Source organism: Anabrus simplex, chromosome 2 (genome assembly GCF_040414725.1).
Source record: "Anabrus simplex isolate iqAnaSimp1 chromosome 2, ASM4041472v1, whole genome shotgun sequence".
Taxonomy (NCBI): Eukaryota; Metazoa; Arthropoda; class Insecta; order Orthoptera; family Tettigoniidae; genus Anabrus; species Anabrus simplex.
In genome coordinates, this window is record NC_090266.1 from 690063536 (window position 1) to 690077661 (window position 14126).

Genomic DNA, 14126 nt, shown 5'->3' on the forward strand with positions numbered 1-14126 from the left:
TTATATAAAACACTCAATTATACAAAAAGGGAAAATTGCTACTACTGCCACTGTTTTTTAAGACACTTTGTAAATCCTATCCCTCCAATAATGCAATACATGAATGAAGCTAAAGTGAGAAGACTCCACCAACTAAAGAATTCAATCAGAGCACACCTGCCAAACTGTAAAATTAACACTTCCTGTTCTTTTTCAATTACGTAATTGGCAAACTTAGGTAAAATTGAATCCAATACAGAAGTTAATTTTCTTAGCAGAACATGTGATGTGCTGTTTAATCAGGGATTCAGTGATTCAATCTCAAGCTAAAGGAAACAATGGGATAGGAAAGGGCTAGAAGTGGGGAGGAAGTGGCTGTGGCCTTAATTAAGGTGTGAAAATGGGAAACCAATATAGGCACATTATACCATATGCTGCACTATGCACATGGTCATTTACATAAATAATAGAAGTGGGTGTGGTGATGAAATATCACTGTCTAAACAAACCAGTGTGGCCCTGTTAAAAATAGTACAACTGACGCCATCCATGCACTTGGTCTATTGATGGAATGACACCATGAGAAAAGGAAGACGGTTCACTAGGCCTTGGACTCTGTCAAACTTTTTTCCAAATCTGTAAAGGCCTAGTGATCTTATTTGACTGGCAATGAGACAACACAATGTACCTGAAGCCTACATCAACTGGGTTCTGTACTGAAAATCAACAAGCTCAGTATGATGTGCAGCAGGAATGTCAGGTACTTTTTTACATACATACATACATACATACATACATACATACATACATACATACATACATACATACATACATACATACATACATACATACATCATAGACCATTATGCCTTTCAGCATTCAGTCTGCAAGTCTCTGTGAATTTACTAAACGTTGCTACAATCCTCTATTTGCAACTAGTGCTGTGGCCTCAATTAGTTCTATACCTCTTATCTTTAAATCGTTAGAAACAGAGTCTAACCATCATCATCTTGGTCTCCCTCTACTTCTCTTGCCCTCCATGACAGAGTCCATTATTCTCCTCGGTAACCTATCCTCCTCCATTCGCCTTACATGGACCCCACCACCGAAGCCGGTTTATGCGTACAGCTTCATCCATCGAGTTTATTCCTAACTTAGCCTTTATCTCCTCATTCAGATTACCCTCCTGCCTTTCTTCCCAACTGTTTGTACCAGCAATCATTCTCGCTACTTTCATGTCTGTTACTTCTAACTTATGAAGAAGATATCCTGAGTCCACCCAGCTTTTGCTCCCGTAAAACAAAGTTGGTCTGAAAACAGACCGATGTAAAGATAGTTTCGTCCAGGAGCTGACTTCCTTCTTACAGAATACTGTTGATCGCAACTGCGAGCTCACTGCATTAACTTCACTGCACCTTGATTCAATCTCAATTATATTACCATCCTGGGAGAACACACATCCTAAATACTTGAAATTATCTACCTGTTCCAGCTTTGCGTCACCACTCTGACATTCAGTTCTCTTGGTTTTATTAACTACTGACACCAATTTAGTCTTCAAAAGGCTAATTTTCATACCATACTCATTGCACCTATTTTCAAGTTCCATATATTAGACTGCAGGCTTGCGGCACAATCTGCCATTAAGACCAAGTCGTCAGCAAAGGCCAGACTGCTCACTACATTTCCACTTAACTGAATCCCTCCCTGCCACTTTATACCTTTCAGCAGATGATCCATGTAAACTATGAACAACAAAGGTGAAAGATTACAGCCTTGTCTAACCTCTAAGTACCCTGAACCAAGAACTCATTCTACCATCAATTCTCACTGCAGCCCAATTGTAAACATACAGTAAATGCCTTTGATTGATTTTAATAATCTACCCTTAATCCCATAGTCCCCTAGTATGGCGAACATCTTTTCCCTCAGTTCCCTGTCATATGCTTTCTCTACATCTACGAAACATAACTGTCTATTCATCTCATAGTATTTTTCAATTACCTGGCGCACACTGAAAATCTGATGCTGACAGCCCCTCTGTGCTCTGAAACCACACTGGTTTTCATCCAACTTCCTCTCAACCACTGATCACACCCTCCCTTTGCCTGGTATACTAATCAATGAGATACCTCGATAGTGCTGCAATCCTTCCTGTTCCCTTGCTTATAGATAGGTGCAATTACTGCTATTCTCCAATCTGAAGGTACCTTACCAACACTCCACGCTAATTATATTACTATATGAAGCCTTTTCATCCCGACCTTCCCACTATACTTCACCATTTCAGGTCTAATTTCATTTATTTCTGCTGCTTTATGACAATGGAGTTTATTTAGCACTTTCCACTTCCACTTCCACTTCCTCAAGCATAATTTCACCAATATTTTCCTCCTCCCCATGAGCTTGGTTATTCGCAGCACCACCAGGAATATTTCCTTTTACGTTGAGAAGGTTTTCAAAATATTCCCTCCACCTGTCCTGTGATTCCCTGGGATCCATTATGTGTTCACCTGAATTATCCAAAACACTGTTCATTTCCTTTTTCCCTTCCTTCTTAAGATTCTTTATTACTGTCCAAAAGGTTTCCCTGCTGCCTGACCTAGCCTTTAATGTTATTATCAAAATCTTCCCACAAATTCTTTTTGGATTCAACAACTATTTGTTTTGCTCTGTTACTTTCATCTATGTACAATTCCCTTGTTTGGAGCCATTTCTGATAAGCCTTCTTTTTATATTTACAAGCTGCTCTCACTTCATCATTCCACCAAGATGTTCACTTTAGCTTCCATATCTTCCTCACATTTACCAATCATCCTTTCACATCCTTCAGTTCTATTCCCCAACTCTCGCATTGAAATCACCCATTAGCACTATCTTATCCTTGCTGTTGACCCTGACTACAATGACACTCAATGCTTCATAAAACTTGTCAACCTCATCCTCATCTGCACCCTCACATGGTGGATACACCGAGACAATTTTCATCCTAATTCTTTCAACTGCCAAATCTACCCATATCATTTGCTCATTTACATGCCTAACAGAAACTATGTTGCATACAATTGAATTCCTGATAAACAGCCCTACCCCACATTCTGCCCTTCCATTTTTTAACACCTGTCAAGTACACTTTATAATCTCTATCTCTTCCTCATTATCTCCCCTTACCCGAATAGTATTTACTCCTAGCACATCCAGATGCATCTTCTTTACTGACTCAGCCAGTTCTACTTTCTTTCCTCCATAAGCCCCATTAATATTGATAGCTCCCCATCGAATTTTATTTTGTTCGCCAAGTTGTTTCCAAGGAATCCCTCACGTGTCAAATAGGAGTGGGACTCCATTACTCCCATAGGTCCGAGGCTTGCTTAAAATGTTCTGAGCTTGGTAAATTCATGAAGAAGGATGCTACCCTACTTACATATAGTCCAAGTGAGGATCTCTCCTCTAAAGGGTTAGGGACCACCGGTGGATTGTATAGTCCTACCCGCCTGAGCACAAGGAGTGCCATGACTCAGATGTCTATGTCTAAGATGCCCACTCCCATTCCGTAGCAACTGGTATCCCGACTCTTAGGACCACTTACTAGGCTACTCTGCCATTGCCCATGGTTCACGAACTAAGACGAGACCACAGTAACCCACACCATGAACAGTGGCACTTCTTTTTCATTTTTTTTTAAATTTACAATTTCATACCTGCCAATTTTCAAAAAGAGAAACCCAGAAGATCCTAAAGCAGAAAAATTTTAACAACACGCGCATGCATCACAAAGTCTTGAGACGTGGTGAAAAAGGGCGGCAAGTGGGGAGATTACAAACAATACTAATAAAAGTTAGATACATGTTATGATCACCCCTGAAATTAAATACTTACAGAAATTTACATCTTGATAAGTGCTTATCTGTTTTCGTTTTAACACTGGGAACAGTTCACACAGTACACAGTGTTCTTCTGCACTTTAAACTCGTGGGACACAATATGAATGTCACAGTCAAAATCAAACTAAACATGTACACTTATTTACAAAATTCTGTCAAGTTCACAGTATGTGGGCTATTATCTCTCACAGGTTGGAGAGGACAGATGGAATTGAGTTGCTTTCTTTGCTTTCTTCAGAAATTCTGGAGGAAAACTTCTCAAATAACATGGAACAGTACTTCTGGTTTTCAAAACAGAAATAGAATCCAGAATTTCATTTGACAATGAGGACCTAAACTGAGTTTGGTTCTTTTTCACCAAGCTGAACACACGTTCACACTCAGCATTGATGTGCGGTAGAGTCAGAACAAAAAGCATTAGCCTGGATATCCTATCATCAGGTTGGTAGATGCAGAGTGGGTCTTGGCCCCATAAGTGGCCATGGCTGATTCGTGGTCCAACAGCTCTGCACCCTGACCGGCCAACACAGCAGAGGAGGGTTGGCCACGGCTCTAACGTGGCTCTACGCCTCTGCATTCGGGAGACGGGACAGGACTGGACCTCGCGGCCGGCCCCAACCGTCGGCTGACCTGAGAATGGTTTCCCGTGATTTTCCATTCTCCTGCACTAAGGCAAATGCCGGGACAGTTCCTAGTATAGGCCACAGCCACCAACCCCCTCACCTTCTCTGTGCATCTCCTTGACTGCAACAAATCTCCCGGTCTGAGAAATGGAGTCACCGTCTAAGAGGCCCGCCTCCCACTTCAGGGGAGGAATGATAAAATTTTTGTAGTAGTATATCCTACCATACTTAGGAACACCATCAGCTCCACAAATGTTCATCACGCGAGCCCATTTGGTGTCATCTGGCAGATTCTCACTCTCATCAGTAGCACAGTCATCAATCTGAAGTGCTACAAATTGGCTCTGAAGCACATTCATTGCATCCTCAACCAACTCACTGTCCTTCCTTGGCAGCAATGATGGAAAAAAATCTTTCTATGAAGAAATGTACAGAAGAAAACTGGGCATCTTCAATTTTTGAAACATCTGTAACCTTTGCATGTTTCAGTTCTTCATCATTGAGAGGGAACTTGTTAATAATATAATCACATGCTGTACAGGGAAGTGACCCCTGTCAGATGTAAAGAATGTTGATTTATCTTTATCATCAAGTTTCTTCACCAAGTTCATTGTCTCAATATCAATGACTAGCTCATCACTGTCTCTGATTCTCAATAGAATGGTATGGAACTTTTAATAAAAGGGAACTTTTGATCACTTTTGGTTTAACAAATCTGGAAAGTAGCTGCTTTAACAGGTTCGTCATTAGTTCTAGTAGTTTATGAATATGAGGGGAAGCACTTAAGTGTAGAACTGAGATTCTCAAATAAAGGAATGACAGCATATAGGAAGACACAGTATCCTTTATTTAAGCCTGAAGACAGAACCATAAAAAAAAAAATTTTAAAAAAATGTCTTCACAATTTTGAATAATATTCTTATTCTTCATATAGGAGTGTCAGGTTTTGATACACATGCAAGTCTTTCGCGAGCGACCAATTCTGACAACTCAGTAGCTTTCCTCGTTTCATGGTCTTTGGAACTATCAAGCTCGGCTTTTGGGATTGTAAACGATGTTAAGCTAGTAGTTGATGCACACTAAGCATTAACAAGAACCTCATCTTTAAAGAAACCAAGTAGTGGATCCCATTGCTATAACAACCTCAGCAGACATCTTCCTAACGATAGCCATCTTGTGCAAACATGTATCTTCTTAGTTTCCTTGTTGTGAAGCTCTTGGAATTTCTTAAGGTATTCCTTCCTCTAACAACTCTGTTCTAAATAATAGAAGATGTCGACTAATAGTTCATCAACTTAAACAGGCAAACTGCTTGCATCTTTCTCAGCAGCCAGGTTAATCAAATGGCATTAGCAACCCAGTACGAAGACAGATCATTGTGCTTCCCCTAAAACAGCAGTATTCTGTAACATTAACTACCGGTATGAAATTACCAAATTACCAATATTACGTCCCGTTGAATCACCCACCAAGGCTGGGACAGACAACACTGAGCTATCTTTTCCAGCTTTGCCACAAAACAGGTGATAACAATAGGGTAAAGCTTAGCATTACTATTATTGCTCCCATCCGTAAGCCAAAGAAAATGGTTCACGTTGCATGTAATCAACGAGTTCACTTCTTGAATCCGTAGCCATTTCTTTCAAAATGTGTGTGGTCTTCATACGACCACAGCCATATTTATGTGCAATTTCTGAACCTGAAGACACTTTCCCAAACAGAGCACCAGCATGATCAGCAGCAGCTAACTGGATATTATGTTCAATTAAAAATGAAGTGAACAAGCATTCCACTCTTACTATATCAAGGTTGGCTCCAGAAGGGGTAAAAAAAACAAATTCATTTTCTGACTGCCATCCTTAAATTTTGTATTGGAGACGTGTTTAACATATTTAATGTGATTTACTAATTCTGTTCTTCCTCCATGAGAAACGTTTATATCACACGAGCACATGGAACAGAATGTGAATGTTTCATCTTTCCGTGATTGTATAAAACGAGGAAATTCAGCAGAATATACCCCCTTAAAATTGATAATATAATTTATTAGTTGAACTCATTACGAACACCACTAAAAATACTAAATCGCTTATAAATTCATCACACAATCCCATGAGTTTCAGAACTACCGTCAAGGTTACTCACACCCACACACAAAGCAAGCCTTTCAGCTGCTACGAAGCATGATGCAGTTACTAAAGCTGTTATATATAAATTCACAGCCTGCTACTTTCCACTGAGGGCCGATGACGTAGATGTTAGGCCCCTTTAAACACCAAGCATCATCACTTTTCACCGATTTCTTTTCTTCAAAATCACAGCCTGCTAATTGTTTGGGAACATCTCAGTGAATGAAGTAGCTGTTGAGGTCGAACAGGTGACAAAAGCACGGTGATAATCGATAATGTGATCATAGATACATTTACCAGTTGAATTTCAAACACTGTATCTGGTATTACCAGCTACTATCGAAAGCCAAACAAATCTGATTTGACCACAGGAAGCAAAAACAAACGTGGATATTCAAAATCCATACAATAATGTTGTTCATCCGTACAACCGCAAAACACACTCAAAATCTGTTCATTTTAAGGAAAAACCAGAATACTTGGCAGGTATGAAATTTGCTTTGCGTCGCACTGACACAGATAGGTCTTGTAGCAACGATAGGATAGGAAAGGGCTAGGAGTGGGAAGGAAGCAGCCGTGGCGTTAAGGTACAGCCCCAGCATATGCCTGGTATGCAAACGGGGAAACCAGGGAAAACCATCTTCAGGGCTGCCGACATTGCGATTCGAACCCAATATCTCCCAAATGCAAGCTGATACCTACATGACCCAAACCTCGCAGCCACGTGCTCGGTAGGTAAGTTTCAAATTACTGTTGAAGATGTTTCTGAAGACTTTCATCTGGAGCGTGGCATTGTATGGAAGTGAAACATGGACGATAACTAGCTCAGAAAGAAAGATAATAGAAGCTTTTGAAATGTGGTGTTACAGAAGAATGCTGAAGGTGAGATGGATAGATCGAATCACAAATTAAGAGATAATGAATGGAATTGGTGGGAAGAGATCTATTTGGCTAAATTTGATATACATGTTGATTCCCATAGGGAACCTGAAATACAGTGTATATATATTTTAAAAAAGACGCACCAGGAAGGAATTGTCCGATGGCGATAAAACTCTGGATGTGAGGAACAGACATAGAAAAACCAACAATCAAAAGTGCAGAACAATCGAACTATTTATTGCCGAGTTAGAGCGTTACAAATTGAGGACGTCAATAAGGTGTTGGTCCACCCCTGGCCTGGATGCAAACTGTCACTCGACATGGCATAGACCAATTAAGTCCCCGGATGGTGTACTGTGGAATTTCTTGCCAAATGGTCTCCAACTGTTGGGCTAAATCGGCGACATTCCGGGATGTTCTCAATCGCCTTCCCATGACGTCCCAAATGTGCTCTATGGGAGAGAGATCCGGCGACTGAGCTGGCCAAGAAGGATAGGGCAAGCTTGAAGACAGTTCATAGCACACGGCATGTGTGCGGCCGGGCAAAATTCTGTTGGAAAGTAAGGCCTGGATGTCGCTGAATGAATGGTAACACAACCGGCCGTAGAATGTCATCAACATACATCTGTGCTGTCAGTGTGCCAGGAATGACTACCAGAGGGGTCCGGCTATCAAAGGAGATGGCACCCCTTGTTGTGGGGCTGTGTGACATGCGATAGTCAAGGCAGGATCCCCACGCTGACCTGGACATCTCCAAACACGTCTGCGGTTGTCGTCAGGGCACCATTGGAGACGGGACTCGTCACTAAAGACTAGACATCCCCAGTTGGCGCAGTTCCACATTGCTCCAGTGCAACACCACTGTAATCTGGCTTGACAGTGAACAGGCGTGAGTGGTAAGCAGCGTAACGGGCGGCGCGAGCGCAAATTCCTCTCGCTCAGGCGTCTGTTGATGGTCATGGTGGACATGTGTGCGGGTCACACGCTGGATCGTTGATAACGACGACCCCGGTGCTGTGACAGCTGTTCTGACAATCGCTCTGTCTGCCCGTGCTGTTGTGGCCCTCAGTCGACCACTGCCGTCCTGATGCTCATGCATGCCGTTGCTGACCCACACTTGCCAGCATCGTCTGATTGCCGCATCCCTTCGACCCAAATGTCCAGCAACAGCTCGATTCGACCAACCAGCTTCTTTCAATACGATCGCACGACCTCTTTCAAACTCTGACATCTGCTCGTAATAAGCACAAATCCTTCGGCGTAGCATTCTTACAGCCGACGTTAAGATAGCGCAGTCAAATGCAACAGCTACTTTGAGCATACGCTTCAGAATCGCACCTTATATACACCTGATACACGCGCAGTTCAGATGCGCGGGAGCTCCCGCTATTCATTCATTGGACATGAAACTTCAATCATTTGCATGTTCGGTTCGAATGTCCTTGCATACGTAATTTCCTTACAATCTGACAACGCCTTCCCGGTGCGTTGTTTTTTTTGTTATAGAGTGTATTTGTCCTGAATGAGTAAATGTATAATACCAATATAAATGGTCCGTTATTGGAGATTATAAATTTTCCAGCTAACTCATTCCTGGTTGCCAGCGTTTCGCACCAGTGTGCTAAGTTGGACTCTTCAGTTGGTAAATAGCACACCCACCAAGACGCATGGCTAGTGCATACCGTGGAGGCCACTGCGTAGGCTACTTGGAGCCACCGGCAGTGCGAATGCACTGTGAGAGACTTGGTCTCATTACCAAAAACTGATGCCTGCCTGGCCATCAAATGATATAGATGTTGATTCCCATAGGAGACCTGAAATATTTGTCCTGAATGAGTAAATTCATAATACCAATATAAATGGGTTCCTGGAATGAGTTAGCTGGAAAATTTATAATGACCAATAATGGACCATTTATATTGGTATTATTGGCCAAATTTGACGAGAAGGCAAGACAGAATGACAGGACACATCTTAAGACACCCAGGACTTGTTCAGTTGATTTTTGAAGGAAGAACAGTAGGGTTAGACCAAGGTATGAATATGACAAGCAAAAGAGCAGATGTAGGATGCAATAGTTATGTAGAAATGAAAAGGTTAGCACAGGATAGGGTGGCATGGAGTGCTGCATCAAACCAGTCTATGGACTGATGACTCAAACAACAACAACAGACCATAAAGGATCAGCCTTGTCCCTGTCGCTCTTCATACTGTACTCTGCACGGTTGCACTCTACCAGGGAGTTCGCATTTTAAGGAAGGTGAAAATAAGAAATGAAGTGAAACAATACTTATAGCAGATGAGAGGAGAGAACCTTCCTTAATGCTTACCAGGGACCCACCCCCACCCACCCTAGGAAAAATTCTTTCTTACACAGAAAAATCAAAACCTGCACTATGTGTATCACTGAAATGTGACTAATTCCTGTGCCCTTATTGGCTGCAGGGCAGCTCCTATTGCCTCCAATAGAGCTTACATCATGTGTGGCCCACTACCATCACATTCCATGTAAATAGTGAAACTGTAAAGTTTGAAAGTAATATATCGTGGCACCATTCTCCCTCATGTTCTTGTCACTAACCAATGATCTTGTCACTGGCCAATATTGTCACAAGGGATACTAGAGGCCTATGGGCTTACGCCCCCAACACCACCTTTGCTTGCCCAGTTGGTTTTGTCACTAGCAAGACCTAACAAACCAAGACGAATGGTCTTGTCACTAGCTGGGGCTAACCAATCCAGATCAATGGTTTTGTCACTAGCTGGACTCGTCTCACATTCATGTCGCAAGCCAGTCCTCAGTTCATAACTTGGCAGCCTTATGTTGCATGCTGTGACATGTGTGCCATGCCATGTTGAATTCTTAACTTCTCCTTTGCGAACTAGTCAGTAAAGTTTTACTCTCTGTATGAATGCCATCATAAATGACAACCAGATAAGGCATCCGTGGACATTATTATATGCTGACAATGTCATTATAGCCAACAATGCGGTTCGAACCAAATATCCCCCGAATGCAAGCTGATACATGTCACCCAAACCGCACAGCCAGGGGTTTGAACAGCAAGTAACAGTGAAGATGATCAGAAGAATTTGAGATGAAATTAAATTTGAAGAAGACGGAATATCTCGAATGTGGTGACCAAACAGATGGCACAGTTACTGTGAGCAGGGTTCAACTTAATAAAATGACCCAATTCAAATACTTCAACAACACTACTATTCCTGATGTCATGACAAGCATCAGTGCCACATGGATTAAATGGTGCTACGTTACTGGAGTCGTGTGGGACAAGAACATTCCAATGCACCTAAAATCTAATGTCTCCTGCACACTGGACAGATCGGTGGCACTTTATGGAGCCTAAAACATCAAAGTAAGAAAAGACACTTCATACAATGGAAACAAAGATGCTACATGATGGTCCATCAGCTTAACTCTTCTAAACCATGTCAGGAACGATGATGTGTGGAAGAAATTAAAGACTGCCCCATTCACAGAGAAAATGCAAAAATCTTGCCTGAGATGATAGGGGCATGAATCTTACTCCGTCGCAGTGAAATCTCGGTTGCTACAACGGTTCCTTCAACTGAACGTGGAAGGCTGCCGACCTCAAGAACAACCTCAAATACACTTGTTAGACTGGATTAGAGATGACGTGCAGCTCACAAACTCAGTCCGAGATACTATGGATCAATTGAAGTGGAGGAAACAAAACAATATGACGATAATGTTTGTTGTTTAAAGGGACCTAACAGCTAGGTCATCAGACCAACAAAACATGAAGGCAGATCCCACACTACACACTACAACTAAAACCAAAACTTCAGTGAAAGGAGAGGTCAAGGCTGTCGACACAAAAACACATGAAGTGTTGACTGTTATGAAGCAATCTTTCTCAGAAACCAGCTTCAGAGAGAATATTACAGGGACAAAATACATACAGCACCCATGCCAAGTTATGCATCCCAAAAGAAAATACTGTCACTAATAGTGATTTTCTGTTTAAAACCCATTAACTTTTCATACAATGACTTCTGGGCACCAATCCTCAGCATTTTATTTATTCAAACTCAGAATGTTTCCACGAGCTGCAACTTTCCTCAGAATATTCTAAAATGTAAGGTAGGTATGGTTAACTATCCAAAGAAGATTGCAATTTTATTTGCCATAATCGCGGAGTAGAGGGACAGAATACTGCTGTAGCATTTTTGCCGAGATGTTACAACGAAATATGTGACGAGGAAGTTGGTATGATTCAAGATATTAAAGGTCTAAGAATTTCAAATTTGTCATTAGGGGTATAGGCCTACAATTCAATTAATACCCATAAACTCTCCGGGCGAGTAAATGCCTGAATGGAGAAAATGAGTATAAAATTTAAGTGACATTACAACATAACACCACCAACACACTGTTCGAAAAGCAAATTGCCTGGTCATGCCTATATATGGAAATGTGGTATCGTAACGTCACATTACCGTACTCTGTGACGTAGCCGTCACATGACATCAATGAGATCTTGTTCAATTCGGCGACACGCCCATCCGTAGTAAATAATACTTGCCCTTCATCAAAATCTGTAATAATGTATGACATCTGCAAATAAAGCTTAATCATTATCTGTTTCTTTCTATCGAGGATGCAGGCGATTACTTTCTTGGTGAAATGTGTTCAAAATGAAAATACTTTTACATCTACAATTTGACAACTGAAATGAAAGGTTACGTACCTGCTGAGCGACGGGTTCCAAAATACTTTCTATAGTTTTTGTATGAAAAACAGGCATTTTGACGGCTAGGGAATAAGAAAATGATCTACTTTTATTTACACTAAAGTCCACACGAAATCCGCTCCTCAATACACTGCAGGCAACTGTTCCTCACTAAAAATAGCAACCGAACCAAAGAGGAACAGCACTACATAAACATACGTTCTACAGCAATGCTATCTTTCAGCGCACTAGCAAATTACGTGAGCGGCAGGTGATTATCACCGCCGTCTCGATCCTCTTTTACTGCCTGCTCTATGCCACTCGTGTAACACAGTAAAGGGCTTTAACAATGTTTCTTTAAGTCGCCGTAAGAGTGCAGTAGTAGACACACAAAACTTGTTGTTGTTGTTGTTGTCGGAGAGGTTATGGGCTCTATTATTTCACCCAGCCACTACACTTATTATCGTGATATTACACTTATAATGCGAAATCACACGCAATTAGTCCACTACGAAGGTCACACGCAATGAATTTCACTACGAAGGTCTCAAGAACAGTTGAGCATCGGGTCTATGTACACACCTTAAGTAACGCGAAACATAACAAAGGAAGTGCGTAGAAGCAAAAAACAGTGGAAGCAGGAGTATGTAACGGTGCGAACAATAAACAGACAGTAATTTACAAATGAAGATGAGAGTCATCCAAATATTGATTGATAGCATGTATTAAAGCAGGAGACATATCGGTAAGCAAGCAGGAGACATTGGTGGGGAGAGCTTTCTGAAGACTGAGAAGACGAGAAATAAAAGCCGGACGAAAAGAATCATACACAGGGCATTGGAATAATAAATGATTTACATCAGCACTCAGAGTACCACATATACAGGAGGAGTGGGGGGAGAGGTTAAAACGATGTTTATACAGAGGAGTAAGAGCATGGTTAAAGCGAAGACGAATAATGTTGGTAATGTGACGGCGAGAATAGTTACCCTTCAAATACCAAGGATAGGGAGGAATACAAGGCTGAATATTGTAATAATAGCGACCTTTATAAGAAGCTGATCTAGTCCAATCTTCTTGCCACTGACCATAAGCATAATGTTTAAGAACTGGATAAAAATCGGGTAGAGGAACTGCAAGGTTAAGTAGGGATTTGCCATCACGAACAGCTCGCTTCGCGAATAAATCCGCCTGTTCATTCCCATAGATACCTATATGACTAGGGACCCAGACAAAAGTGAGAACCACCCCAGATTGATGCAAAGTATAAATGAGACTTTTAACATGATACAAATACCAGTTAAAAGAAAGATGAGATGACTTGAGCGACTGAACGGCACTGAGGGAATCCGTATAAATAGCTGCGTTAGGTATAGAATGATGCTTAATGTACATAAGAGCTTGACGAATAGCAAAAATTTCCGCAGTGTAGATAGAAAAGTCACTGGGTAAACGATAGAGTTCAGCAACATTAGTATTGACAATATAGAACGCTGCTCCAACGCCAGAAGAGTTTTTTGAGCCGTCTGTATATATCTGGACGCCAGAATCACTTAGAGCAAAACGTAGCTTCTTAAAAGGTGGGCCAGTCAACGAAGAACCAGGAATAGAAGAAGAAAAAGAAGATGTAGGGGAGATAATGATAGAAGGGACAAAAAATAAACAATCAAAATTTACTGAATAAACGGGGGAAGAAGCAGTGCGTAAGATAGTGTTTTTATAGGAAAGAAGAAATTGATATGCATACAACAAAGCAGGCATCTTACGACGGCGGGCCTGTTAAAGAAGAGAATATTCATCTAATAACTGCAATTTAGGAAGCAATGGGTGTTGAGCCAGAGCAAATCTTTTAAGTAAATATTTAGATGTTATCGTTTTACGGCGAATGGGAAGAGGGAACTCACCGGTCTCGAC

The 14126-nt window shown here is 41.4% G+C and overlaps 1 protein-coding gene across 4 annotated transcripts in view; it reads right to left on the bottom strand.

Annotated features, from left to right (window-relative positions):
- Vinc (vinculin) overlaps positions 1-12471 on the bottom strand; it is a 413074-nt gene extending 400603 nt beyond the window's left edge. For 3 of the 4 annotated variants that reach the window (XM_067141297.2, XM_067141296.2, XM_067141293.2), the window contains exon 1: positions 12231-12471. In XM_067141297.2, the coding sequence (XP_066997398.2) occupies positions 12231-12287 (57 nt within the window). In that variant the 5' untranslated portion in view covers positions 12288-12471. The remainder of the gene's footprint in view (positions 1-12230) is intronic. The other variant, XM_067141295.2, reaches the window with a different exon arrangement.
- Positions 12472-14126: the final 1655 nt, after the last annotated feature.